General features: G+C 30.4%; 1 protein-coding gene across 1 annotated transcript; it reads left to right on the plus strand.

Annotated features, from left to right (window-relative positions):
* Positions 1-8,142: 8,142 nt before the first annotated feature.
* Phum_PHUM189970 (homeobox protein arx, putative) lies at positions 8,143-24,837 on the plus strand (the record flags this gene model as incomplete). Its single annotated transcript, XM_002425240.1, has 10 exons — positions 8,143-8,233; positions 8,997-9,088; positions 9,187-9,288; positions 17,488-17,616; positions 18,021-18,150; positions 18,218-18,282; positions 18,430-18,662; positions 18,754-18,960; positions 23,816-23,931; positions 24,461-24,837. The coding sequence occupies 10 exons, from the start codon at positions 8,143-8,145 to the stop codon at positions 24,835-24,837; spliced, it is 1,542 nt and encodes a 513-aa protein (XP_002425285.1).
* Between the last annotated feature and the right edge of the window lie 2,510 nt (positions 24,838-27,347).

Here is a 27,347-nt window from a genome sequence, read left to right on the forward strand (position 1 = left end):
TCCCCACCACCACCCAGTAATAAGCGCAAAATTAATTTCCGTTTTGAATATATTATTCAGAATGTTTTTTCGCGGCACGTCTATCGAGAATTCCAGCAGTATAACTGATTTACCGTTTTCAATTTTGCGTTTTAATAAAGTAGGAAAATTAAGTTTTACCCGCTCGAGTTTCAAAGACTCCAGGCGGACTTTACTGAATTAATTTTCAAATATATTTATATATATATAGACATACACTGCAACCGACGTTTGTCGTTTCCGCCATTGCAACAACAACAACAACAACAAAAAGTAATAATAATAATAAAGAAAATTTTTTTTCCTTTTTGTAATGATTTCCACAAACTCTCTCTCTCTCTCTCTCTCTCTCTCTCTCTCTCTCTCTCTCTCTCTCTCTCTCTCTCTCTCTCTCTCTCTCTCTATTATTTTGTTCTGTGGAATTTTTTTCCTTAACGAATAATATACAAAAACGGAAAAACATTACAAATAACCGGAAATAAAACTTTTATGACGTCACAAATAATCGTGACGTAATTCACGTGATTAATAATTTTATAATGTGTTTTAATAAATTAAAGAAAAATTTTCAAATTGTTTCCTAATCCCCTTTCTTTCTCACCACCACCACCACCCACATCGTATTTTTCCATAAATATTTTCTCTTCGTTTCATCCCTTTTCCCCTCTCCCCACCCTTCCCTCCTTCCTTTTCCTGAAAGAAAAATTCTTTTTTTTTCCATATTTTACATCGCAACGAAATCAAATTTTAAATTTTTTTTTTTTTTTATTTTTTGTATACAGTTCAGTTAGTTTGTCTGAAAAATTTCGATTTCCTACCCTCCCCCACCTATTCCCACCCCGTCCCGCCACCCCCCTCGAAGCAAAAGAAAAAAAAATCTATTTATTTATTTATTTATTTAAATTTTATCGTAAATTTACTCTCTCGACTACCTACGTTTTTTTTTTTTATTTTATTTTATGGCAGAATAAAAATAAAAATAAAAAATAATAATAATAATAAAAAAAGGAGAGAGAGAGAGAGAGAGGAGGCGGAAGGGGGAAGGGGAGGAGAAAAAAAAGGTTATACGTATGGATTTTATAAGAAATCCCCTGGAGGTAACCGAAAGAACATTTAAATAAAATAAATAAAAAAAACTAAACTGGAACAATATATATATATATAAATATATATTCTCTTGACTTTAATCCAATCCATGATGTCTGGGGATTTTTTTTTCTTTCTATCTCTCTTTCTCTCTCTCTCTCTCTAATGGCAAGTAAATGCTTCCCTTCGCGAATAAAATAGAATTTTGGTGGATTATCTACGCTTTATCTTGTAAATGTATAAAGTAACTTCACATTTTCTTCCTCTTTTTTTTTTTTTTCTCTCTCTCCCGAAAAAAATAATAAATAAGAAAAAAACTTTTTTTTTTTTTTTTTTTTTTTTTTTGTAACAGGGAATCCCCGACGCGATAATTTATATAATTAATTTTATTTAAAATTTACGCAAAGTCGTACGTGCGTGCGTGCGTGAGTGCGTGCGCCCTTTTAAAAGGGAATAGAAGGGAGAGGGAGTGGTGATGTTACCTAAGACAATATAATTTAAACGTAGAAATTAAAAAAAAAAAAAATCTCCATTTTCTATTCGAAAATAAAATACACGCACGCACACACGCGCACGCACTCACGCACGCCAAATAGAAAAATAAATATAATTTACATGAGAGAGAGAGAGAGAGAGAGAAAGATTGAGTTCCACGTGGTCTGATTTTCCCCTCACATTCATTTCCCGTTCCCCTGGATTTCGAGTGATGGCAGGCAAACCAAACTCCGCCCATTTCGAACGTCACCGGAAGCGATTTTCTTTTACTTATTATATTCACAACGTTTCAACTATTTTTTTCTTATTTTTTATTTTTATTTTCCCGATTCCGAACAAAAAAAAAATTTCGACTCGTCGTTTCCCCTTACACTCCTCCCCCTACTACCCTCCCTTACCCCCTTAACGATTTCCCACGTGTCTTTTAATTAATTACGTCATTAAGCGACAAAAATAGTTTTAAAAAAGAAGAAAAACTCTTTTGTAAAAATCACTAATTTAATTATTTACTTTTTTCTTTTTTTTTTTTTTAATAAAATAAATTATACGGTATTTTTCCTATTATTATTATTATTATTATTATTATTATTATTATTATGACGTCACAAGAAAAAACTCGCGAGTTACTTTCAAAAAATTTTCCTACCCTACCCCTTCCCCCTTCCCTCCCTCTTCCATCACGCGATTAAATAACCAAAAAAATAAATTTTTCTTTTTAAATAAGGAAACGCGTTCAATTAAAACGCGAACGCATAAGAATAAAAGAGAGAGAGAGAGAGAGAAAGAGTGTGTGTGCGAGAGAAAGAGAAAGAGAGAGATAGATATATAAAAAGAAAAAAAATTTCTCGAACAATGTGACTATAGTTTAAATCTTTAACGCGATTGCATATAAGAAATTAAGTAGAAAGTTGTTAGAGGGTTCACGGGATTCCCGAATGCGGGAGTAGTAGAAGGAACGGGAATGAGCGAGTGAGAAAGGAAGGGAGACAGAGAGAGAGAGAGAGGGAAGGAGGAACGGTAGAACGGAGGAGAGAGAAAGAGAGTTAAAAAAAAAAAAAACCATTTGAGCTTCGTGATCGCTTTGCTTATACAAGGGGCGGTTACAGTCCGCGCGCGACTTTCCACAGCGACAGCAGAAACAACATTTTTAAAAAAATAATAATAATAAACAAACATATATACATTTTCTTATTATTATTATTATTATTCATTTCCTTTTTTTTTTTTTTTTTTTTTTAATTTTAATTTTAATTTTTAAAATTTAAAAATTTTGTTTCTGTGTAATTATAATCCGTCGCGAGTTCGTTACGTAAAAAGAAAAAAAAATTAAAAATAATAATAATAATAATAATAATAATAATAATAATAATAATTTTTGTTCGGGTTATATTTAAAAATCCGGGATTATATTTTTACAAACTTTCGGTTATATAAAAAATTATTAGTGGTGGCGTCCAATTTGAATTTCGAGGAATTCCAAAAAGCCATCAAGGTAAGAAATAATAATAATAAAATTTTCCTTTTTTTTTTTTTTTTGGAGACTTTTCCGACCAAAAACCTCAGAGAAAATTTTTTTTTTTTTTACAACGACACGTTCGAACGTTAGGCAACTTAATATTTATCAGATCAGTACACATTTTAAACCTTTTCCATGACGTCAGAAATGAAAATTTAAATTTTTTCTTAGTAGCGAAAGGTTTTTCAATCAACGAACCTTTTACTCATACCAAATTGGGAAAAAAAGGCACGTGAAAATTTTTACCCGAAAGAAAACGACACGTTTAATAAACGGTTAACTATTAAGCAAGCGTAAGCGGCGGGGAAATTTTCTAAAAAAAAAAAAAAACTTCACATGCATTAACCTTCATTTAAAATTTATATAGAATTTCCATCCATTCATGTGATAATAAGAAAATTCTAGAAACAAATAATTTTTTTTTTTTTTTTTTTAAACGCTAAATCATCGGGAAGAAACCTAATAATAATAATAATAATAATAATAATAATAATTTTAAAAACCCAAAAAAATTTAAGGCGGTAAAAAACACCCTTAAAAAAAATTACACAACAAATCCGACACAATCATTTCCAAACCTTTCCTAACAAAACAAACCGGAAACGGTTGTCGTTCTTCTTCTTTCGATTGATTGAAAAAAAGGAAATAAAAATTCCCCCTTATCCCCCCTTTTCCCGTCCATCGATCTCCATCTCATTATTCCATTTCATCATTTTATTTAAAAGATCAAAAACGAATTAAGGGTAATTAAAAAAAAAAAAAAAAAAAAGACATTAACAAAAACTATTTAAAACGATGAAAGAGAGAGAGAGAGAGAGAAATGGGGGGGGGAAATCATTATTCGTAAAATAAATCATCATCATCATCATCATTGTCGCTTATGTGAAAACATTTTTAATCAAAACCGTTTATTTATTTTTTTTTGAAATTAAAAATCATTTTATCGAATAATTAAATCGTTGATTTATAGTAAAACTACAATCGATCGATCGATCGATCTATCGAATCTCGATTGTTTGTAGCTGTTAGCTTTGTTTGTCGTTTGTCGTCGTTTTAACCACCACCACCACCGCGACCGCCACGATCGTCATCTATAATAATCATATACGATAACGATCTTATTATAAATTATTATTACTATTAATCGTTACGCGAATCGATTATTATTATTATTATTATTAATTCGACGAAGAGAGAGAGAGAGAGAGAGAGAGAGAGAGAGAGAAACATTCACGAAATAATTTTTTTTATTTAATATTCTTTTCCCTCTCGTAGTACAAATTAGGATGATAGTAACGCGGTTACCAAACGCAAATTAAGTCCGACCGACCCAATTTTCTCTTATTATTAATTTGCACTTTGTAAATTATCCTTTAAATGGCTGCTGTCGTTTGGCAACAGCAAAAAAAAAAAAAAAATTTTATTTTCGTCAACGCCAACGAATCAGTATCATCATCATCATCATCATCATCATGACGGCATCATCGCTTAAATATCGAGCGAAAAATTACAAAAAAAAATTTTTTTTAGACAAAAGCTCGTAATTTTCCTGATAAATTTACAAAAAAAAAAAAACCGACGATTGAATAATTAATTTTTTAAACCGTTTTTACACCTTTTTAAGTAATAATAATAATGATGATGATGATGATGATGATAATGATAATGATGATTTTTATTTAAAAGAATTTTCTCCAGCACGATCTCACGAATTTACCCCGAGTAAATATTTTCCCAATTTTCCGGGTAATAATTTTTTTTAAAAAACCCGTATAAAAGTTTTCTCTTTCCTTCAACTACATAGATCCGATTATTATTATCATCATCATCATCATCATCATCGTCATTTTATAGAGTTTAAATACGGCTATACGCGCGACGTGATTATGCGAGTGTGAAACGGAGAAGCAAATATGAGGAAGTTCTCGATTAAAGTCAAAAAAAAAAAACAAACCGACATCGAACTAATTTTCATTCCATCTCTCTCTCTCTCTCTCTCTCTCACTCTCATTGAGCTCCCCCTCCCCCCTTCCTTTTGTCAATTCGAGTAAAATTTTTCAATCATTGACTAATAATATTTAGTTATACTGTCGGAACCGTACGTATATATACGTACCGGAGGCTTAATTACGAAGGGATGTCGTACATAAAGGAAAAATCAAAAAACACTAAAGGCAAAAGAGAGAGAGAGAGAGAGAGAGAGAGATGGAAGAGGTGAAGGAAAAAAAGAGAGGGATGAATGTGAGGGTAAAACACAAAACGTGAACCTGAGGGATGGAAAAAATATAAGATAAAAAAAAAATTTTGTTTTTTTTCCAAAAGAATAATTAAATTAGGAGCAAAAGCCATGATGATGATAATGATGATGATGATGATGATGATGATGATGATGATGAGGAGAAGGAGAAGGAGGAGGAGGAATGCGATGATGTTGATTTGTGTTGTTGGTAATTGAGGTAATGCAATAGCACGAGATCACGTCTTTCTCACGTTAAACTAATTTATTCGTTTTTTTTTTTTTTTTTTTTTTTTTCGGGGGAAATAAAAACAAAACCGGAGAAAATCGGAAAACCAAAATGGCGTACGCGATTATGTTTATCTATGTAATAAAAAAACTTTTCTCTTTTACTCTAATTCTGACATCATCATCATCATCATCCTAATAATGTTTTGCTCATGTTCAATTAATTCTTTAATTGTCCAATTATTAAATAAAACTCGATTTCCCCCTTCTCCCCTCTTCTCCCCTCCCCCTCTTTCTTTCATCTCTCTCCCCCCCCCCAAATTTTCACCACGCAATTTTTTTTTTTTAAAACGATGATAACAAAACTAAATGAAAAAAAAAAAAAGAAAAAAATTTTTTTAGTGTTTCCCGCAACGGTTTTCCAACCTACCCGAAGGAGGAGCAACAACAAACAACGAACAAGCAACAAACAAACGAATGAAACAAACAACAAACGAATGAAACAAATCAATTTGTCATCTTTTTTAAAATTAACTTCAAATCTTTTAACCGAAAACAAATAATAAATTTTTTTTTTTTTTTTTGTGAGATTTTCAAATCTCTTCTCGAATCAATGAGTGAGTGCGTGAGTGCGTGTGAGTGAATGCGTGAGTGCGTGCGCGTTTATTTTGCGACCGTAAAAAAAATTTTCAATGAAATAATTCACATAGTTCGTTTAACTAACAATAATAATAATAATAACAACGCTTATTATTTTCATAGTTACGATTATTATTATGTTTGGAGCCGACCGACGCGTACGTGGTGTTGCGTGTGCGTGTGCGTGTAAATTCAAGTCGTTAATTTTTAGAAGGTTAATGAAAGTTATTATTCTTCTGTCGTAAAAAAAAAAAAACAAAAACAAACTAATTCATTTCTTCTGCTCTCTTTTACGTCATCAACGCGTATAAAAACAAACGAAAGTTTTAAACAGAAAATTTTTTCCTTATTAAACTTTCCCGAATATTTTTCCCGACGACAAACGAACCAACGAACAAACAAACAAACAAATAAACAAACAAACGAACAAACGGTTCAAAAACCTTTTTGCCAATTTTTAAATAAAATTAAATGAAAGATTATTTAAAAATTTAATTTCACCATCGCCATCGCCATCACCACCACCCCCCACCCTTCCTATCATTTTTTCCTTGTTTCTACCTGAACCTTTTCTTCAAAGGGGCCCCGATAATTAGGCAAAGGAAACAAACTAAAACAAATTAATTAAACTTTGTCCGATATTTACAAATCTTAAATTCAATTTAACGAAAGAAAAACAACAAACACATTTTTTTTCATTCAAACCCAACCTTCATTCTTCCTTTTACAAAATTCACTCCTACAGGAACAGCCTAAATAAACCTTTTCACCGATGATAATAATAATAATAATAAATATTTCATTTACGTTTAATATTTACATCGCGAATAAAAAATAAATAAATAAATAATTTAATTTATTTAATTTAATGCGGCGGTGGAGGAAAATAGAAAAAAAAATGATATACGTATATTTTTTAAATTTTTTTTTTTCCATGGAAATTTCCATGGAATTTTAAAAAATAACTTGAGGCTTCTTTTCTCTCTCTTCCTTTTCCTTTTTCCCTCCATTTTTTTTTTTTTTTTTTTTTTTTTTTTTTTTTTTGCTTTGAAAAGAAAAATAAAATAAAATAAAAAAAAAAGGGGTTTTTGTTTTTTTTCCTCTTCCGCCCTCATTCATTTCATTTCGTTTTTTTTTTTTTTCTTTCAAACGTTGGCAATTCCTTCTTTATTTGTTATGTACATAATAAAGAAAGAAAGAGAGACTTTAAAGACGAAAAACGAATTTACTTATTTATTTATTTATTATTATTATTATTATTTTGTTTTTATATTTAAACGCTGCACTTTAAGTAAACTCATATGAATTATTTATAAGTGGGAGAAAAAAAAAATCCGTCACGCGGGTGATCATCTCGCGACGACGAGACGCGAGGTTTAAATTTTCGGAAAAAAAAAAAACTATTATCATTATTATTATTATTATCATTACTTCGAATTTTTTTTTTTTTTGTGTTTAACACAACGTTTTCGATCAATTGTTGTGGTGTGACTCAGTCCAATTTAATTTTTTTTAAAAAGATGATCTAATAAAGAAAGAGAGAGAGAGAAAGAAAAATGTCGTCGTCGTCTCGCGTGCTATTACAAGACAAACTTATATATTATAGACCCGCTATAAAGAAACGTTAGATTAAATTATAGAGAAGTTGATGATAATTTAACAACTTGCCGCCTTCCTGCCTGCCTTCAACGGTTAAATCAAAAAAAATGACGATGATGATGATGATGATGATAATTAATAATAATTTTGATTAAATTGAATTAATTTAATACGGGGGGTTGTGGTCGCGGTGGTCGCGCATCATTTCGTCACGCATTCTTTCGCATACACAAGTTCCCATTGGAAAATGTCATCAGCAAACAGTTTTTTTTTTGTCATTCACTCCGCCATTTTTTTTTTTCAGATCGGCAGTCACAGAGGAGGAATGTTTTGTTATCATTGTCCTCCAGCGTTGCATCCATCATCGGCACCGAGACTACCAACGCTGGACTATCCATTCACTCCAACTCATCCGTGTAAGTACGAACGGACGAATGGAAAAAAAATTTTCTTTTAAATATTTAATTAAGCCTTTTTCCTTTTCAAATTAGAAAAAAAATTAAATTATCCTAAAGTACCGGTTGTTATCTTTGAATAGGAATTTTTCAAATCCTCCCCCCACCTCCCCTCGCGGAAAAAAGAAAGAAATTTTTTTTTTTTTAAAGTCTCAGCTGGTTTGATAATTGCATGGGGAATTCGGTATTATAGGGGGGAAGAAAAAAAGAAAATTCAACTTTGACACTCGGTAATCAAATGTGACAACCCTATCTCTCGTGCCACTGGCACACCGCCACCCCCCCACCACCCCAACATCCTCCTTTTGTATTCTACGATGATGATGATGATGATGATAATTCCATCGGATAATTTAACTAATTTAATTATGCTGGTTTTAAATAACATAAACTTTTTATGATATGGGTTCCTACTGGAAAACAACCGACTCCTTTTTTATGCGAATATGAATATCATTAACCGACCCGCCGCCGTTTCCCCTACCTCCCCACCTTCTTCCTATTCTCACGCATGAATCACGTTCGTAATAAATATCGAATCGATTTTAAATAGTCATGATGTTGATGATGATAATTTTCCTACGATTTTTTTTTTTTTTTTTTTAAATAATAACGATTGTTCATTAAATTTATTAACAATAATTTATAATTTAATAACGATAAATAAATAAATAAATAAAAAATGGCGGCTCTATAAAAATTTCTTTTTTTCTTCTCTTATCAGATACGAGTTATTCTTATCATCCGGCTATACACGATGATACGTTCGTACGAAGAAAACAAAGGCGTAATCGAACGACGTTCACTTTGCAACAGGTAATTAAAAATTTTTCGCCCTCTTCCCCCTCCCCTCATTTCCGTTTCCGTTAAAAATCAAATGAAATTGTTTTTTTTTTTTTTTTTTTTTTTATCAGTTGGAAGAACTGGAAACGGCGTTCGCACAAACTCATTATCCTGACGTATTTACGAGAGAAGATTTGGCAATGAAAATAAATTTAACCGAAGCCAGAGTTCAGGTAAGTTAATATTAATAATAATAATAATAATAATAATATTAATAATAATTTTTCTCCCACCCCCCAACCACCACCACCACCACCGTTATCACCGTAAGATAAGACGTATGTGTGAGTTAATAATAATAAAAAAAAATTCACTTACCCCTTGACGACGATTTTTCCACGCCCGTCTCCAGGTTTTTCTCTTTCTTTCTTTTACCACGTCTGGAAAATAAATAAATAAATTTTTTGTTAAAAATCATTCGAATTTAATTCTCCATATTTGTTTTGTTTTCGATTTTTAAAAAATAAAAATAATAATAATAATAATAATAATAATAATAATAATAATAATAATAATAATAATAAATAATAATAATAAAAGAAAGAAAGAAAAGGAAAGGAAAAGGAAAATTTTTTTAAATCTTTTCCCTCAGGCATTTCACTAAGAGAATCATTTTAAGATTTACTTCGTATCTCTCTCTCTCTCTCTCTCTCTATACTTTTTTTTATCTGGATTTTCGCATTTTCAACCATTAACTAAAACCAAAAGTGACATTCAAAAACTTATCCAAAGTCTTTTTTTTTACGTATAAGAATTCCATAAAATCTATATATATGTGTGTGTGTATGGATCTCGTTCATTCTTTTTTTTTTTTTTCTCCAGGATTTTATTTAAGGGCAGGGATTTTCATAAAGTTTATTTTTACTTTCGACCTTTTACAAAGTTAAACCTTTCGAAATAAAAACAACCGGGAAGTCGTCGTTTGTCGTTTGTCGTCGTGGCAAAAAAAAAAAAAAAAAATTAAATTTTACACGAAGGACACACAGACACACACACACACATTTTCATTCATTCCACGACGTTCCTTCCTCCTTTTTCTTATCCTTAGCGAACCAATACGACTGTCTCTGGTTGTTGCTTAGCAACAACAAATTTTCCGTCATTCCCCCTAAGGTTTTCCGGGAGGAAAACAAACAATTTTCTTCGTAATTTTTTCTCCAGTTTCGCAAGTACTCGGATTAAATAAGAGAAAAAACCTGGAAGTATCCTATTGAAAATTTTTTTTATGGCGAAAAAATAAATGAAATAAAATCAAAAGCAGAAACAAACGGATTTACCTTTTATTTCCTTCCCCTCCCCTCTCTCCCCCCTCCCCCCACGTTTTTTTTGTTATTTCCTTTTTATTTGTAAAACTCGAAGAAATTATAATTTAATTGAGCTATGAAATCACTCAACCGTTCATCTTCAATTAATTTATATAAAAAAAAAAAAATTTTTTTAAATTAATTTAAAAGATGCTACCTACCTACCAACAAACAAAATTAAATTATTCTTTAGTTTTAACTTTAACGTAAAGGATGATTCGGAAAAAAAAAATTTCATTAAAAAAAAAAAAACTTTTTTTTTTTTTTATCGTGGAATTAGATTATATTCTAAAAACACGAATTCAAAAAAAAAAAAAAAAAAAAAGTAAAAAACACACGGAGAAATAATTTTTTCCCCTCCCTACCTCACTCCCTCTCCCCCCATCTCTCTCTCTCTCTGTAAATTTTTACAAACAACTTGTTACTCTATGAAAAAAAAAAAATTAAATTTATTATTATTATTATTATTATTATTATTTTAATTAATTAATTAACTTATTTATTATTTCGATTAAGTTGGCAACGTTGGAGATTTTTTTTTTTTTTTTTGTAAAAAAAAAAGCGCGTCCGTCAACGCCATTTTGTTTTTTTTTTTAAATCAATTTTTCAACCGCGTCCGCCATATTTGTTGTTTACTTTTATTATTTCACCGTCGTTTGATTTCTTATTTTTTTTAAACAATTACGAAGGTGGGGAGTAGGAAGATGGAAGGTGGGTGGGGGGGGTTTGTGAAAAGAAAAGCGAGAAATTTTCCGGGTGATTATTTTTCTCTCCTTTTTTTTTCCCGGGGCATTAAAAAAAAAAAAAAAAGAATTTTCATTATCGAATTTTTTTAAAAAAAAAAAAAAAAGAAATGCAAATGGGTGGTGGCTAAACAGGCGAATGGGAATAGATGGGGGAGAAGCGAAGGGGGGGAGATGGGGAGAAAAAAGCCAAGAGGAAAGAAGAGGATTAAAAAAAAAAAAAAGCGGAATAAGAAAAAGCAGAAGAAGAAAAAAAAAGCAGAAGAATTTTTCCATTACGGTATTAATATTATTTTGTGAAAAATATAAACCCATTTACATCCCTGATCGTGTCATTAAAATGAACTCTAAGCAAAGTTATTACACCATCTTGAATATAATTTGTATTCCGTACGAGTATGCAAACATAAAAAAAAAAAAAAACGAGGGGAGAAGTGGGGGAGGAGGAGGGTGCGAAAAGGGCTGCCTCTTACGATATCAAATTTCACTTTGGAAAAACTAGGAAAAAAAAAAAAACTTATACGAGGTTTTTTTTTTTTCTTTTAACGCTTGGATATTTTCCGGAAAATGGGAAATAGTTTTTCAAACCGCAAAACGGAAACGTCAGCCTCGTTTTTCTCCCTCCCCTCTCCTCCCCCTACTTCCTTTTATTATTATTATTATTACTTCAATACGATTTGTTTTTTTTTTTATCATCAATTTCAAACCACCAGCCACGACTAAAACCACGATTTTTGCACGATAGAAAACCTACAAAACTCAAATAAACCTCATTCATACTTTAAAAAAAAGACGTGTCAATAGATCAATTACAACAACAAACAAAAAATTATTATTATTATTATTTTAAAACTGTCCAACGAAAAAAGGGGGAGAAGAAAAAAAAAATATTTGTCATTTTTTTTTAAGAAATAAAAAATTTAAAGTTCTAATTCCACGTCAATTTTTCATGTTCGATTATCGTTTTATTTCGATTTAAAAAAAAAAAGAAATCAATAAAATGACAAATAGCGATGGTAAATCTTTTTTTAGAAAATTCTGTCGAATCGAATTGAAAATTGACATTTTTTTCACTCACATAAAAGAAAAGGTTAAGAATGAGAGAGAGAGAGAGAAAGAGAGAGAGAGAGAGAGAGAGAGAGAGAGAGAGAAAGAGAGAGAGAAAAGAGAGAGAGAGAGAGAGAGAGAGAAAGAGAGAGAGATAAAACATTGTTTCACGAGCCTTTTTATTTTTTTATTTTTTTTCCTTGAATTTTCATGGTAGCGGTAAGAGTTATATGAAATTTGACCACATTTTTCTTTTTTTTAATCTCTCCAGGGTATTTTTCTGGAATTCTCTCTTCTGTCCGATGTCATATTACAATCACTTTTCAACCGTCTTCCTAAATGTGACTTTTCTTCTTCTTCTTCTTTTTCCTCTTCTTTTTTTAAATCTTTATTTTTTTCCTTTTTTTTTCATCCAACATCAAAATGTTTTTTTTTCGAGGTAAAATAAAATTGAGAACGATAAGTATTAAAAAAAAAAAAAAAAGGAAAAAAAAAGAAAACAGATTTTCTCGATTTAAAAAACCCGAAGGAAACCATTTTTTTCTTTTTTTTTTGTAAATAGAAATTTTATTCGACGTGGAAAGTTATTAATAAGAAAATTTGAAGGAAGAAAAAAATTTAAGAAGATTTAAGATGGCGTAAGGATGGATGGACCCATTAGTGGTTCGGTTTGTGTGTGTGACGTTGACAAAAAAAAAAAAAAACTGTTAGCCAATGAAATTTGTGAATGTGGTTTAGTTATGAGAAAGAGAGAGAGAGAGAGAGAGAAAAAAAAGGGAGAAGAAAAGAAAGAAATAAAGAGAGTTAAAGAGAGAAATAGAAAAAGAAAAAGAGAAAATAAAAAAAAATAAAAAGAAAGAGAAAAATAAAAGAGAAAGGTAGAGAAAGAAAAAAATAAAGAGTAAAAAAAATAAATAAAACGGGAGGAGAAAGAAAGACAGAAAAAGAAAAAAATTAAAAAAAAAGAAAAAGAGAGGAAAGAAAACAGAAAGAAAAATAGAAAAGAAAAGAGAGAGAAAGGAAGAAAAAAAAATAAAAAGAAAGAGGAAGAGAGAAAGAAAAATAGAAAATAAAAGAAAGAGAAAGTGATAAGATGGAGAAAAAGTATGTAAGAGAGAAATAGATGATAAGAGAGAAAAATAGAAAAAAAAAAAAGAAAGAAAGAGAAAGAGAAAAAAAAAAGAGAGATAGGGAATGATAAAAAAAATGAAAGAAAGAGAGAAAAAAAATTAAAAAAGGGAGAGGGAGAAATAAAGAAAAATAGAAAATAAAAGAAAGAGAGAGAAAATAGAAATGAAAAGAAAGAGAGAGATAGACAAAGAAGTATAAAAAGAGGAAAAGTGAGAAAAAGAAAGACAAAATAGGAAAAAAAAAGAGAAGGAAGAAAATAAATAGAGAGATGGTAAGAGAAAAAACCTGATAGAAAAAAATAAAAAGAATAAAAGAAAGAAAAAATAGAAAGAAAGAGAATAGAAAAGAGAATATAAAAGAGAGAGAGAGAAAAATAGAGACAAGAATAGAATCCTAGAAAAAAAATTTTTTTTTTTACAATTTCTATTTTAAATTTAATCAATTTCCAACCATTTTCCTTTCTTTCTTTCTTTCTTTCAATATCCCCGAATTTGAAATTTTACCGAAAAAAAAGAAAAACCGTTTATTTAATTTCATTAGATCCACGTATTACAAAAATTTTTACTTCAATCATCATCATCATCATCATTTTCTCTTTCAATCGTTTTTGCCCAAATAATAATAATAATAATAATAATAATAATTTTTTTAGCCAAATTAAAAGTAACAAAATCATTTTTCGTCACCCTTAAATATATATATATATATATACTCCCATCAACCATAGACAGAGATTATGTCGGAATGATTGTTGAATGAAAAATCCACCCCTTACAACCTTTTTTTTTTTTTTTTTTTTGATTGTTTATTTCAAGTACATTATCTGTTTTTCTTTTAAGGGGTGACACATACTATTAAGATATACTATTTACACGATTAACACTACAAAAGACTGAACAAATGTTACGGTTAGAAGCCCTAATTATTATTTCAGAATACAAAAAAAACATGATGTTATTGGATTGCGTATACGTAATTCCTTTCATCATCATCATCATCATCATTATTATTTTTTATGACGTAATGGACATCGCATTAAGTGATTTTTCTAATATTATTATCCATCCATCCATCGTTCGAAAGAATTAAATAATAATAATAATAATAATAATAATAATAATAATGCTTTTTTCGTAATCATTACTAAGAAGTAAAATTTTTTAAAATCCTTCCAGAATTTATTTTTCCATAATTTTTCTCCAGCGATGAACACATTCGTGACGTCACATCGGAGAAATAATCGTCGGTATGAAACATATGGGTTAAAGTTAAAACACAAAAGTTTGTTTTTTTTTTTTTTTTTAACCCCGTAAAATCCGCAACAACCCTTCTTTGTTTGTTCCTATTATTATTATTATTATTATTATTTTTTCGACCGCAACAATTTTCTCCCTTTTATTATTATTATCATCATCATTATTATTATTATTATTATGTTTGTTTTATTTTACGGTGTGATAGTCGATTACGATTGTAATTTTTTTTTCTTTTTCCTCCATTTTCCTCCATTTGTTTTTTTTTTTTTTTTGTTTCTTCTGCTTCTTCTTTTTCTTCTTCTGCTGCCACTTTTCCTGACGTCATCCGATCCAATGATTTTCCAGCGGGAGGTTCCAAAAAAAAATTCAAACCGAACAACGTTTTATGTTGGAAATCAAAGAGAGAGAGAGAGAGAGAAAAAAGTTGTAATTCGACATCCTGTTGCGTTTGCTGTCGGCATACACGATTTTTCTCTCTCTCTCTCTCTCTCGCACACACACTCTCTCTTTCTCTCTTTCTATTATTTACACGACAATCTGTCAATTTTTTTTTTGTGAGTGTCGTTTACAACGAAAAGAAAATAATAATAATAATATAAAAATTGAAAAGAAAAAATTTTCCGATTTGACGCGTTTTCTTTTTAATTTAAAAGGTGTCGAAGCGTACGCGAACGTTTTTCCTACTCTCTCTTTCTCTCTCTCTCTCTCTCTCTCTCTCTCACATACACGCACACCATCCTTTTATATAAATAATGACCGTTTATCAAATTAACCGTAAAATCAGTAAAAATCCCAACACAAACACGTAGTAGTAGTAAAATGACATTTTTTTTTTTTTTTTTTTTTTTTGTTTCGTTTCGTTCGGGTTGTGTGTGTGTGTGTTGGGGTGAAAAAATTGGGGTTGTAATCCCATAAAATTTCAAAATTAACAAAAAAAAAAAAAAAAAAATTCAACGAATTCAATTTTCCTTTTTTTTTTTTAAATGATAACACAATCATCCCCGTACAGGTTCGAAACGACGACAAATCCAAACAAATTCTTATTTTAAATAAAACGACCGACCGTTTTGAAATTTTCTCTCTCTCTCTCTCTCTCCTTCCCTCTCTCTCTTCTCCTTTCCACCCCCTCAAAATAATTTAGCGCTAAATAATAAATAATTAATGTTTTTTTTTTTTTTTATTACGGTTTTGGAAAAGTGTAGTTTATTACTCTCGACTCGAAACAACATTATTCAAATTGAGATTTGAGGTTACCTATTTAAAAACACCTGAGAACGTTTTAATTAATGAAAATTTTACTTTTTAATAATCATCGCCCTCGCTCTTCCCCTCCCCCTCTTCCTCCCATACCCCCCGTACCACCGACGCCGACGCCGACGCCGCCACCGCACTAGTAAAAAGTTAAAAATTTCCTCTTTTCTTAATCCTTCATTTATTTATTTATTAGAAAAACGGTGGCAGCGTTTTGGAAAAAATAACGGAGGCAGTGAAAATGTCATCATGTCATAACGACCCTAACATAAAAATTATTATTACTATTATTGTTATTAATATTATTATTGTTATTTAAAATTTTATTTGTCGTCATTAATGATGTCTATGGTTTTATTACCATAGAGTCGTCGTCGTCGTCGTGCGATTAGAACCTCCAATTTTTTTTTTTTTTTTTTAAATTTAAACAAAAAAAATTTTTTTAATTCGGGGGCGAATTTTTTGCAACGAAAAAAAAAAAAATGGCGCAGGCGTGTGTGTCATTTTTTAATTAATTTAATTTTTTTTTTTTTTTTTTTTGCAACACCGACATTTGTTATTTTCGTTTGTTTAAACCATCGCGAATAACAAAGACTTTAAGAGAAAAAAAAATGATGATAATGATAATCGTAATAATAATAATAATAAATTGAAAATTTATTTATATTTACTTAAGTAAATGTTTAAATCTCCACGTTATATATACATATATAGGGGGGGGGGAGGAAACCGGTTTGCGGATGAAACAAAAAAAAAAAAAAAAAAGAAAACTTTTGGCACGGATTCGCCTCGGGGTTCCCGAAGGAGGATGAGGGATGAGTATTCAACCACCTAATCTCAAGAGTATTGAAACATTATACTTGTGGGTATAAACCTTTTCCCTACCCCTCTTTTCCTCCGCCGAAGAATTTTTTTTTTTTTTTTTTTTTCAATCCCAATTTAATCTGGAATAATGTCAATAATTTCCAGTGTAGTATAACCCCAGGGATCGCAAGGGGTTAGTTTCAAGTCTTCTCGAATAAAGTTTAAAAAAAAAAATAAAAAAAAAATTCCCTTTGTTGACACGACGTCGACGACGACGACGACGACGACGGTTATGACCGTCTAATTCTAAGCTGGCTTGGTTACCCGCAAGAAAAAAGGGGGATCTTATAAAACTGAAGAAAAAACAGAAAACCATTTACGAGGAGATTTAAACTCTCGTCCTCCCCCCTCCCGATCCTTTCCTAGCCTCACCTTAAATCCCTCCCCCCTTCTCCTCCATAGGATCAAAATAAATATAAAAAAAAAAATTTTTTTTTTCTTCTATCTACTGTCAAACTAAGTTAAACATAGAAGTGCAATTTTAAAGGATTTCAACCGTCAAACCGATAACGTCAATGCAATTTTTCACTGTGTCTTATCATGACCATCCGTGGAGAAAATTCACTTTTTTTTTTCTCTTTCTCTAACTCAGCATTATCATTATTATTATTATTACTATTATTTTTTCTTCTGCTTTCGATATTAGGGTGATTATTTGTTATTTTAAAACGGAAAATTATTAATAAATAAAAAATCGTTTCCGTTTTAAAACTTTTACTTATTCATTATCATCATTTTTTCATCAAAATCCCGCCATTTTTTTTTTTTTTTTACAGGTTTGGTTTCAAAATCGTCGTGCAAAATGGCGAAAAGCAGAAAGATTGAAAGAAGAACAAAGGAAAAGAGATGGAGATACTCTGACGAAAAGAGATTCGGATGGTGCAAAAGAAACAATGGAGGATAAAGTAAATAATAATAATAATAATTTTCCCCATTCTCCTCTCTCTCTCTCTCTCTCTCTCTCTCTCTCTCTCTCTAATCGATTCCACCGCCTTTTTTATACTCATTAAAATTTTTCGCTCATTTTTATCCTCGAATTAATAAATAAAAAAAAAACGATTAAGAGAGTTTTACCAAAGTAACTAATTAACGTTAAATAAATAATCGATTCGAATGAGCCGTTATTTATTTATTAACTAAATTTAAAACTTAATTTTCACCCATATTACACAGTTTTCTGATATAAAATTCAGTGAAAATCTTTTTTTTTCCCTCTTCCTCCCCACCTCTCCCCCTCTCTCTTCCTCTTCCTCTTCCCCTTCCTTCCGAAAAAAAAAACTTTTTTTTTTTTTTTTTTTTTTAAAGTTAGTTTTTAGTGTTAAACCACATTTTCGTATTAAAAACTTCTTCTTCTTCTTCTTCATCTTCCTCTTCCTCTTCTTATTCCTTTTCGGGTGGGGGAGGGGGGATGGTTTTCCTCGAAAATCTAACGTTGTTAGGTAAAAGATAATCTTTTAAGTGTTCTTCATTAAAAACAAAATTTAATCACGTTTTTCTCTCTTTAAGTCGGAAGAAAAGAAAAACTCGAAGAAGAAAAAAAGACGCAAAATCCAAAAAAAAAAAGTTTTCCCGTATTAATTTTCCACCTTGTTTAAACGGGAAATTTTTTTTTTTTAAAAACTTCAACGCGCACAAAATTTTCTTTTTTTTATCCAAATTTATTCTTCTTCTTCCACGTTTTTATTGGTTTTTTTTTTTTTTTTTTTCGATGACGTCAGATTCAAATGGACGAATCGAGATATTTAAGCAGTCCAGAAGTTGGAGATTTGGATGATGGTGCAACTTCATTGACTTTGGCATCGCGTTTGAGAGAGGGTAGCATAACTCCCGGAAGTCAAGTTACCGATATGGAAACGGAAATCGAATCCGAAATTACGGATAATAGACCGTCGAGCGATTGTCGAGAGACTGAAAAAAAAACCGCCAATACTCCTGGTTCTTTTAGTTCGAGGTTTGTGGTTGTTTGTTTCTTTGTTTGTTTGTCGTAAACATTTTTTTTTTTCGTAATAGTAAAATTTGTTTTTTTTTTTATCCCGAAACAGCGTTTCCACTCCGACTTCACCATCTCCGGTTTTAAGGACTACATCTACGACGACGACGACGACACAAAATGTCACTTCTGCTGCCACTTCTGCAAATTCTTCACCGGTTTCTCTTTCGGAACAAACGACTTCCTCAGCTGCCGCCAGACCTCTCAACTCGGGAATTTCATCATTTAGTCATAATCTTTTCCCGACTTTTACCGAAGGGTGAGTTTTTTTTTAATTTTTTTATATTTCCACCCCCCCTTCACCTTCCCCCACTTTCTCCGTACCAATCTTCATCCTTCTAATTTTTATCAAAAGTCAAGAAAATTTTAATTTCTTTTCGAGAAAAAGAAAACGATGAAAGATTTCGTCATCGGGGCGTAAAAGGGGGTGGCGAATGAAAAATATTTATTTATTAACCGTTTTATACCGGGGTGGAAGAGAGAGAGAGAGAGAATTTTTTTAAAACGTCAATCTCAATATATTTTTCAATTAATTAACAACTTTTTCAAATCAAATTTCGTTCAATTTCACCTTTGACCCGAATAAAGTAGCTTATATACTACTTTTGAAAAGAAGAGTGATCTCATTTTATCAATTTGAGCCTTTAATAAGGTTAATCAGTTCGTACGCGTATAAAATTATATAACAAAAGCTAAACATGCATTTTAAATACATTAAATAATTCGAATCCAATTCCTCCTCCTCCTCCTCCTCTTCCTCTTCTTTTTCATTTTTTTACGGTCTTCACAAATTAGTACCAAAGATTTTATTATTATTATTATTATTATTATTATTAGAATGTGTATTGTTTACGATTATTTGTTGAAGCGCCTTCTTGAAACAAATTTAATAATAATGTACTTCCGTTCAGGTGTCGATCGTCTTGAGCTGTTTTTTTTTTTATCCAAAAAAAAAAACTTCTGGAAAACTTTTATCATTATTATTATTATTATTATTTTTTCCCTGACGCGTTCAAAAACAACGCATCATCGAACTGCACATTTAATTTCGTTGCGATTTTTTATTATTATTATTATTATTGTATGGGGTTGTGCAATGGCGCATTTTAACTTCCGGTTCCGACCAGTAGGGGTCCCGCGTTATTCAATGAGTTGTGATCCGTGACACCGTAGTCAAAGTTTCCGTCCAGCTCATGCTGATACTTGCAATATTGCATTATTCAATGCCTTTTTCCTTTTTGTTGTTGTTTTAAAAAAATAATGATGATGATGATGATTCATTCGGCATAATTCGTTCCGGACAATGCCTTTTTTCTATCTTCTTTTTTTTTTTTTTTTTTGTTCAAATCGATACCGATCGATACCGATATTAATTTATTGCTCTCTCTTTCTCTCTTTCTCTCACTCCATCCGTTACGAATAAAATAACAAAAAGTGTCAAAAACAAAAAAAAAAAAATTATTATTATTATTATTATTCATTTCGATAAATTTAAAAAATTCGAAAAACAAAAACAACAACAACAACAAATCAACAACTCGAATGTTTATGTGATACGTTTTCATAAAAACAATTTACTAAAGAGAAACGAGAGAGAGAGAGAGAGACAAAACAACTCGTAATTAATAAATAATGAAATATTTAATGTCACAAAGGAAAACCGAAAGAAGAAAACATGGCGCACGCTTCGCAACACGTCACACATCACACATCCGACATACGCTAATTATTTAATTCTTTTTTTTTCTCTTTTTTAAATTGAAATAAAACCATATGGTTGAATCCTATCGTTGAATTAGTTTTTACAACCACCACCACCACCACAACCCCCCCCCCAACGAGACAATTTTAAAATAAGGGTGTTTTTCATATGGAAAAAACGGGTACTACTCGCAATCGAAAACAAAAAAACGAACAAACTATTCCAAAAATATTTAATTAAACCAACCCCGATCATCATTATCATCATCATTCTACCAAAAAATATTATTATTATTATTATCGTTAGGTAATATTTAAAAGGAAAATTAAATCAACTTTGTTAACTCGGGAATCTATTTAACAAAAAAAAGAAAAAAGGTGAGAAAATGAGGAAAGTAATGAGAAAAAAAAAGATGTAAAAAAAAAGGTAAAATAAGAATAAGAATAAACGGGGGGGGGGGAGGCGAAGGCGGGGGGCGAAACACCTTTGAAAAAAAAAAAAAAAGAAAAAAAAAAGAAAAGAAAATTCACATTTACGTGATATCTTTATAGTCATAATTATATTTTAAAAAATAAAATCCATAGAGAACTCTTAATTTATAAAAGATGAAAAAAAAAAAAAAAGGAAATTTTTTTTTCTTTAAAAAAAAAAAAAAAGTTAAAAAAATTACTCCGTTATTCCGGGGGTAAAGAAGAAAGAGAGAAAGAGGGGGGGGGGAGAAAAAGGCGGGCTCGGAAGGGAATGCAAGAGGGGAGAAGCAGAAAAAAAAAAAAAAAAAGAGGACAGGGAAGAGAGCAAAAAAGGGAAGAAGAAAGAGAAGGAGATAAAAAAAAAAAAATCCAAAACGAGTTTAAAAAACTGCAGGTACAATCAAAAAAAAAAAAAAAAATGGCGGGGGGTAGAGGGGAAGGGTAAAGGAGGAGTAGGAGGAGAAAGAGGTGAAAATAAAAAATGTAATTTTCCATAAGCTAAAACCTGTTTTATACGAGAAAAAAAAAAAAAAAACTTTTCCTTTGAGCTTATACATTATTCCAATAAACTTGCCTAAAGAGAATTTTCGTATAAAAAAAAAAAAAACTTTTTTTCCTTTTTTTTCCTTTTTTCCTTTTTCCCTCAACCGAACGAACGAACGTGGTGGTAAAGAGAGAGAGAGATAAAAGAGCGAGAGTTAGCAAATTATGAATTCCAGTCTATTATTAAATTTAATCTGTAATAAAAGGAGGGAAACCGTTTGTTCCATTTTCTTTTATATATATATATATATATATAAATATACTCACTAATTTTTACAACCTGACACTTGCCTTTGATCACGTAATGGATTTCTTTTATACATATATTCATACACATAATATTATTTATTACATCATCAGAATCCTTATAAAACTTTATTATTACGTCATTATTATTATAATAATAATAATAATGATAATTTATTCAAAGTCCGAAAATTTACACACGCACGCACGCACGCACACACGCGCAAAAAACATTATATGAAACCTTTGATCGGTGATTTGGGGCCCCCACTCACTCCCCCTCCCCCCTCCCCCGCGAAAAAATAAAAAATATTTAAATTTTTCTTACCTTGTATGTGAATCCTTTCGAAGCCTTTTTTTTCCTCCACGATATGACTCCTTTCGAACCTTTTTTCTTTTAAACCTGTAAATTAAAATATTTAATTTAAATTTTTGTTATTTAAGTTTTTTTTAAACCGGGAAAAATTTTTTTAAAAAATTAAAATGGCGGCATGAACTATGAATGAATGTTTATTTATGACGTCATAATAAAGTGACCAAGTGTAAAAATTTATTAAAAAAAAGTGACGATTTCGTTAATGATAATAATTAATTAACAAGTTCATTTATGTATAATTATTAATTAAACTAATCATCGAATTAAGTTAATAACTCGCGACTAATTAACTATTAAGTAACTAATACGCTATACGAAATTTTTTTAATATATATTTGTGGGGAGAGAGAGAGAGAGAGAGAGAGAGAGAGAGAGAGAGAGAGAGAAAGGGGGGCGGTAAAGAGAGAGAGTGAGATAAAATTCTCATCGCTGGAAAAAAATAATAAAATAAAATCACAGGAAAATTTTTTAAATCCTAATAATAATGATGATGATAATAAGCAAAGACAAACCATATAAAATTCTTATCATCATTATTATTTTTTCTTCTATTATCTGTAAATAATAATAATAATAAAACAATTTTTTTTTCTTCCAATTTCTTCGGTATATTAACCTTTAAAAGAGAGAGAGAAAAAAAAAGGAGGAAGGAAGGAGGGAGGGAAATGGAAACAGAGAGAGGGAGAGGGAGGGGGAAAGAATCTCAAATCTTAGACTTAACTTCATTGGAAAAAAAAAAAAAAAAGAAATAAAGAAAGAGAGAAGAAAAAAAAGTCCTCCATTTTTTTAAAATCATTTGGGATTTAAAAGTAAACTAAAATCACAATTTATGAAAGGAATAAAACATGATTTAAAATTATTATAAAAGCTCATATTGAATACTTTTTCCCTTTTTTTTTCTTTTTTTTTTTTTTTTCATCTTCTGAACATTATCCATATAAAACTTTAAAAGAAAAATAAATAAGCGAATCGGGTTCGTTTTTTTTTAAATTCCTACATATATTTTTTCATCGATTTTAAAAAAAAAAAGGTAAAAGACGACGACGATAATAATAATAACAATCGTTTAATTTTCGGGAAGAAGAAAAAATATTGACAAAACGTGAAAAACCTTAAAAAAAAGGGGATGTACTAGGAGGACTACTCTGAACACTGGAGAAAAAGCTGGACTTCCTGGAGGGAAGAGAACTTCCGGAAATGGCGGATTTAAAAAAAAATAAAATTGAGGTTAAGAATTTTTCCGCCAGTCAAAAAAAAAAAAAAAAAAAAATTAAAATTAAAATTAAAAACTGTCAGAGAATTTTAAAGGGAAAGCACTTTTGGTTTTTTGATATAAAATTCAAAATGATGGTGGCGGCACCAGTTTATTAATTCGGGTAAAAAATTGAATTACGCGTTTAATTTCAAGTTTCCATTTACTCATCGGAGCATTTTTAATGGGGGGCGGGGGCGGGAGGATAAGAAAAGAGGTGTAAACGGTAAGAAAGATTGGTGGAGGGGGGGGAGAGACGTGGGGGAAGACGGCGTCGTCGTCGTCGTCGTCGGCGGTGAAAGAAGAAAAAGGCAAAAGCAGAAGAAGTTAAGAGAACATGAAAATTTAATTTGTTTTTCCAGTTTGTTTTTTTTTTTTTTCTTTTTTGGAGAAAATAATAAAATAAAATTCAAAGTCGGTTATGAATTAACAAAATAATAATTAAATGTAGTAAGACGACGACGACGACGATAAAATTTATATTTATAAATTTCTTACCTTTTTCTTTTCCTGTTTTTTCTCCAGGGGTGGTTTTCGACCTCTCGTAGATTCTGGAGCATCAACTAGAAATCCATCGTCTATTTTTTTTCCACCGCATTTAGCGCCGCAATTTACTCCGCCGATTTTTTCAGGTCTTAAAGGTAAGCAATAACGTTTTGTTTTTATAACCTTTTTTTCCTTTTTTCCTTTTTTTTTTCTTTTTTTACGTTTTAAAACTTATTTTATTAGATTTTGAACGCCCGAATGCCCCCACATTAAACTCCTAAAAAAAATATTAAATAAAAAATATAAAAAAAAAATAATTTTTTTTTTATTAACCCTCCCTCCCCTCCCCTCCCATGACAATAATTTATTTTTGTGAGTACGAACAACCCAAATTTTTATGTTTCGACTTTATTTCCATTGTAGGTAAATAAAAAAAAAAAGGAAAAAAGGAAAAAAAGAAGAACATAAAAGTAACAAAAAAAAACGAGTTATGTTTTCTCCTTTCTTTCTTCCTTCCTTCTTCCCTACTTTTTTTTCTTATTATTATTTATGTTTCGACAAAAAATTTTTACCTCGGTTTTCTTTCCTCCTTTCCGCCTCCCGGCGGTTTCGTCCTCCTCCTCCTCTTATTTTCCATAACGATTTTAATAAGAATTCATATTATTATTATTATGTTTTGACAAGGTTTGCCGGGATTATGTTCTTGCTGTCCGATAAAGCCTTTGAATACGAATCTCATACCGGATCTCGGAAATCAAAATTCAACAACAGCAACAACAACAGCAAACGATCATCAAAGATCGTCGAGCGTTGCCGAACTCCGGCGAAAAGCACAGGAACATTCTGCGGCACTTCTTCAAAGTTTGCAAAACATGGCCAATTTTCAACAGCAAGCCGTTGCTGCTGGTTTGCAATTTCCTGTCGGTCTCGGTCTTCAATTTCCACCGTTAAATTTACAAGCTTTTGCTGCGAATAGTAGGAAAACCGAACCTTTGACGGTATCCACGACCGTTTCGAGTTCTTCATCATCGTCGGCAAAGGAAACCGAACAATCTTCGTAAGCCGAAAAAAAAAAAAAAATTTCAATACGTGTTTATTATTATTATTATTAATTATTAACTATTATTATCATTATTAAACGAATAATTATTATCGTATTATTATTGATTGTTACGTATTTATTGTAATTAAAATAAATAAAAAATAATTTAAAAAAATATAAAAAAAAAAAGTTATTGTCTAGTGAAAATATAATTCGTTGTAAAAGTAGATTGTGGACCATAAAGCTTGTTAAAACGCTAAATATTAAACAAATAAAAAGAGTAATAATAATAATAATAATAATTTTTTTTTTGTTATGTTTTTTACCTGTTTCACTTCCGGTTAACGGTTAAAAAAATTCGTGTAAAAATAAAAAGGATCGAAATGTTAAAAACGAAAAAAAATAAAAAAAAATATCAATAATAATCCCCTCTCCCCCCCCTAAGATATCCCGTGGAAAATCGTCTCTCTCCATTCTCCCGAGGGTGGTTAAAAAAAAAAAAAAAATCCCGAGGGATGGTCGAACCTTACCCCGTTCAGCGATTGGATGTGTCCCGGAAGAAAGGAGGGGCGAAAATTACCACAAATCATCAGTAATGGCTTCTTTAAATGGGGAATTTTTCAGAAAGAAAATTAAATTTTATTTTTTGTTAATATAAAAAAAAAAAAATTTTTTATTTTTCGTATGTGAACGTTCTTCCGAATACCTTTTTCCGTTTCCGTTTTACCCCTCCCCTCTCTCTCTCCTTTCCTCCTCCCCCCAATTCTTCTCGCGTTTTATTTTATTAAAAAAAAAAAAAAAAAAACAATTATAAATACATATTAATAAAAAAAAATAAAACTTTCTCCCGTTTTGTTTCTCCCGATTTCTCCCTCCATCACCATCTACCCCCTCCCCTCCACAGTAATAATAATAATAATAATAATAACTTAATAAAACCACACGCATGCACAACAAACAAGAGTTTTTTTTTTTTTAAATTTTTTCGATAATATAATTGATTTATATCATCCTCCGACGTTCTTTTCTTTTCAATACAATCAATTACAATTAATTAATTTAAATAAAATAAAATAATAATAATAATAAAAGATTTTTTTTTTTGTTATATTTGGTCCATTTGTGAGTAAAGTAGATAAGAACGGGAGTGGAATAATCATTATTATTATTATGATCGACGAGCAGATGGTTTATTCACACACACACACACACACAAGAATGCCGAACTCGATCGTTTATTTTAATAAAATTTTATTTTAAATTATAACTCGTCGTCTAATTAAGTTTTTCTCTTTAATAAATTAAATTAATGATAGTTTAATGTAGTCTAAAGGTCGAGACCTCACAAAATAGAATTAATAATTTAACCGTTTTAAAACTCAATATATGTACAAACGGAACTACGTCATAATACACGACAAACAACAACAACAACAACAACCCTTACGAAAAAATTATCTTAACAAAGCCATCTTACGTTCACCACCATCACTCATTCATCACAACAGATTCCTTCCTTTACGAATTATCATTATTATTATTGTTTTTTCTTCGTTAAACCCGAACGGAGGCAAAAAATAAGGAAAATATTTTAAAAAACAAAATTTTTGCGAACAAACAATGAGAGAGAGAGAGAGAGAAATAAAACCGAGTAAATCAAACAAAAACCTCAAAAGATTAAACGTTAATCCCGTTTTTATCCATTTCCGGGGATTAAAAACAACTTAACAAAATGTTTGTTTACTTTTTAAACTCAATTTAATTGCAAATAAGCCAAAAATAAAACGAATCGAAATAACGTTTAAATTATTATTATTATTATTATGAAAACAATATCTAAAAACGGTTTTTTTTTATACAAAACAACAATAATAATAATAATAAAATGAAATTCACCCACATAAAGGAAGGAATTGATTGGGGGAAGGGGAGAAGACAAAAAAAAAAAAAAAAAGGATTCGTGAAAGATTTTAAATGAAAAAGGTTAAATTTACAATAACAAATCGATTACAAAGAAAAACTTATTATTATCATTATCATTATTATCATTATTATTATTATTAATAATATTTTGGTCCGACTTAATTCAGGTGTTCATTCGATAATGGGAAAGGATTTTAAAGGCAATTAGAAAATTAAAATTCCCGAAGCGTTTTTCATCATTATCATCATCATCATCATCCTTTTCTTTTTCTTCTTTTCAAACCTTTTGTTTTTCATTTAAAACAAAACGTCGTCGTGTAAATATTATTATTATTAAATGTTTTCGTATGTAGGAGGGGGGCGAAAGGGGTGGAAGGGGAGGGAAATGCGTGAGTGCGCGTGCGTTTAGATTCACTCCACGATCGCGTATGCGTTTGTTTATGTAAAAACTCACCGTTTAGCGTATCGAAATTTTTTTTTTTTTTTTTTTTTTTTTAACGATTATTTATTGCGAACGCCATTTGTTATAACCAGTAATAATAAATCAAAATTGTTTCGTGTAATTTTGTAAAATGACTACATCTCAACAACATTTAAATTAACAAC

This window comes from Pediculus humanus, genomic scaffold (assembly GCF_000006295.1).
Source record: "Pediculus humanus corporis 1103172107540 genomic scaffold, whole genome shotgun sequence".
NCBI lineage: Eukaryota > Metazoa > Arthropoda > Insecta > Psocodea > Pediculidae > Pediculus > Pediculus humanus.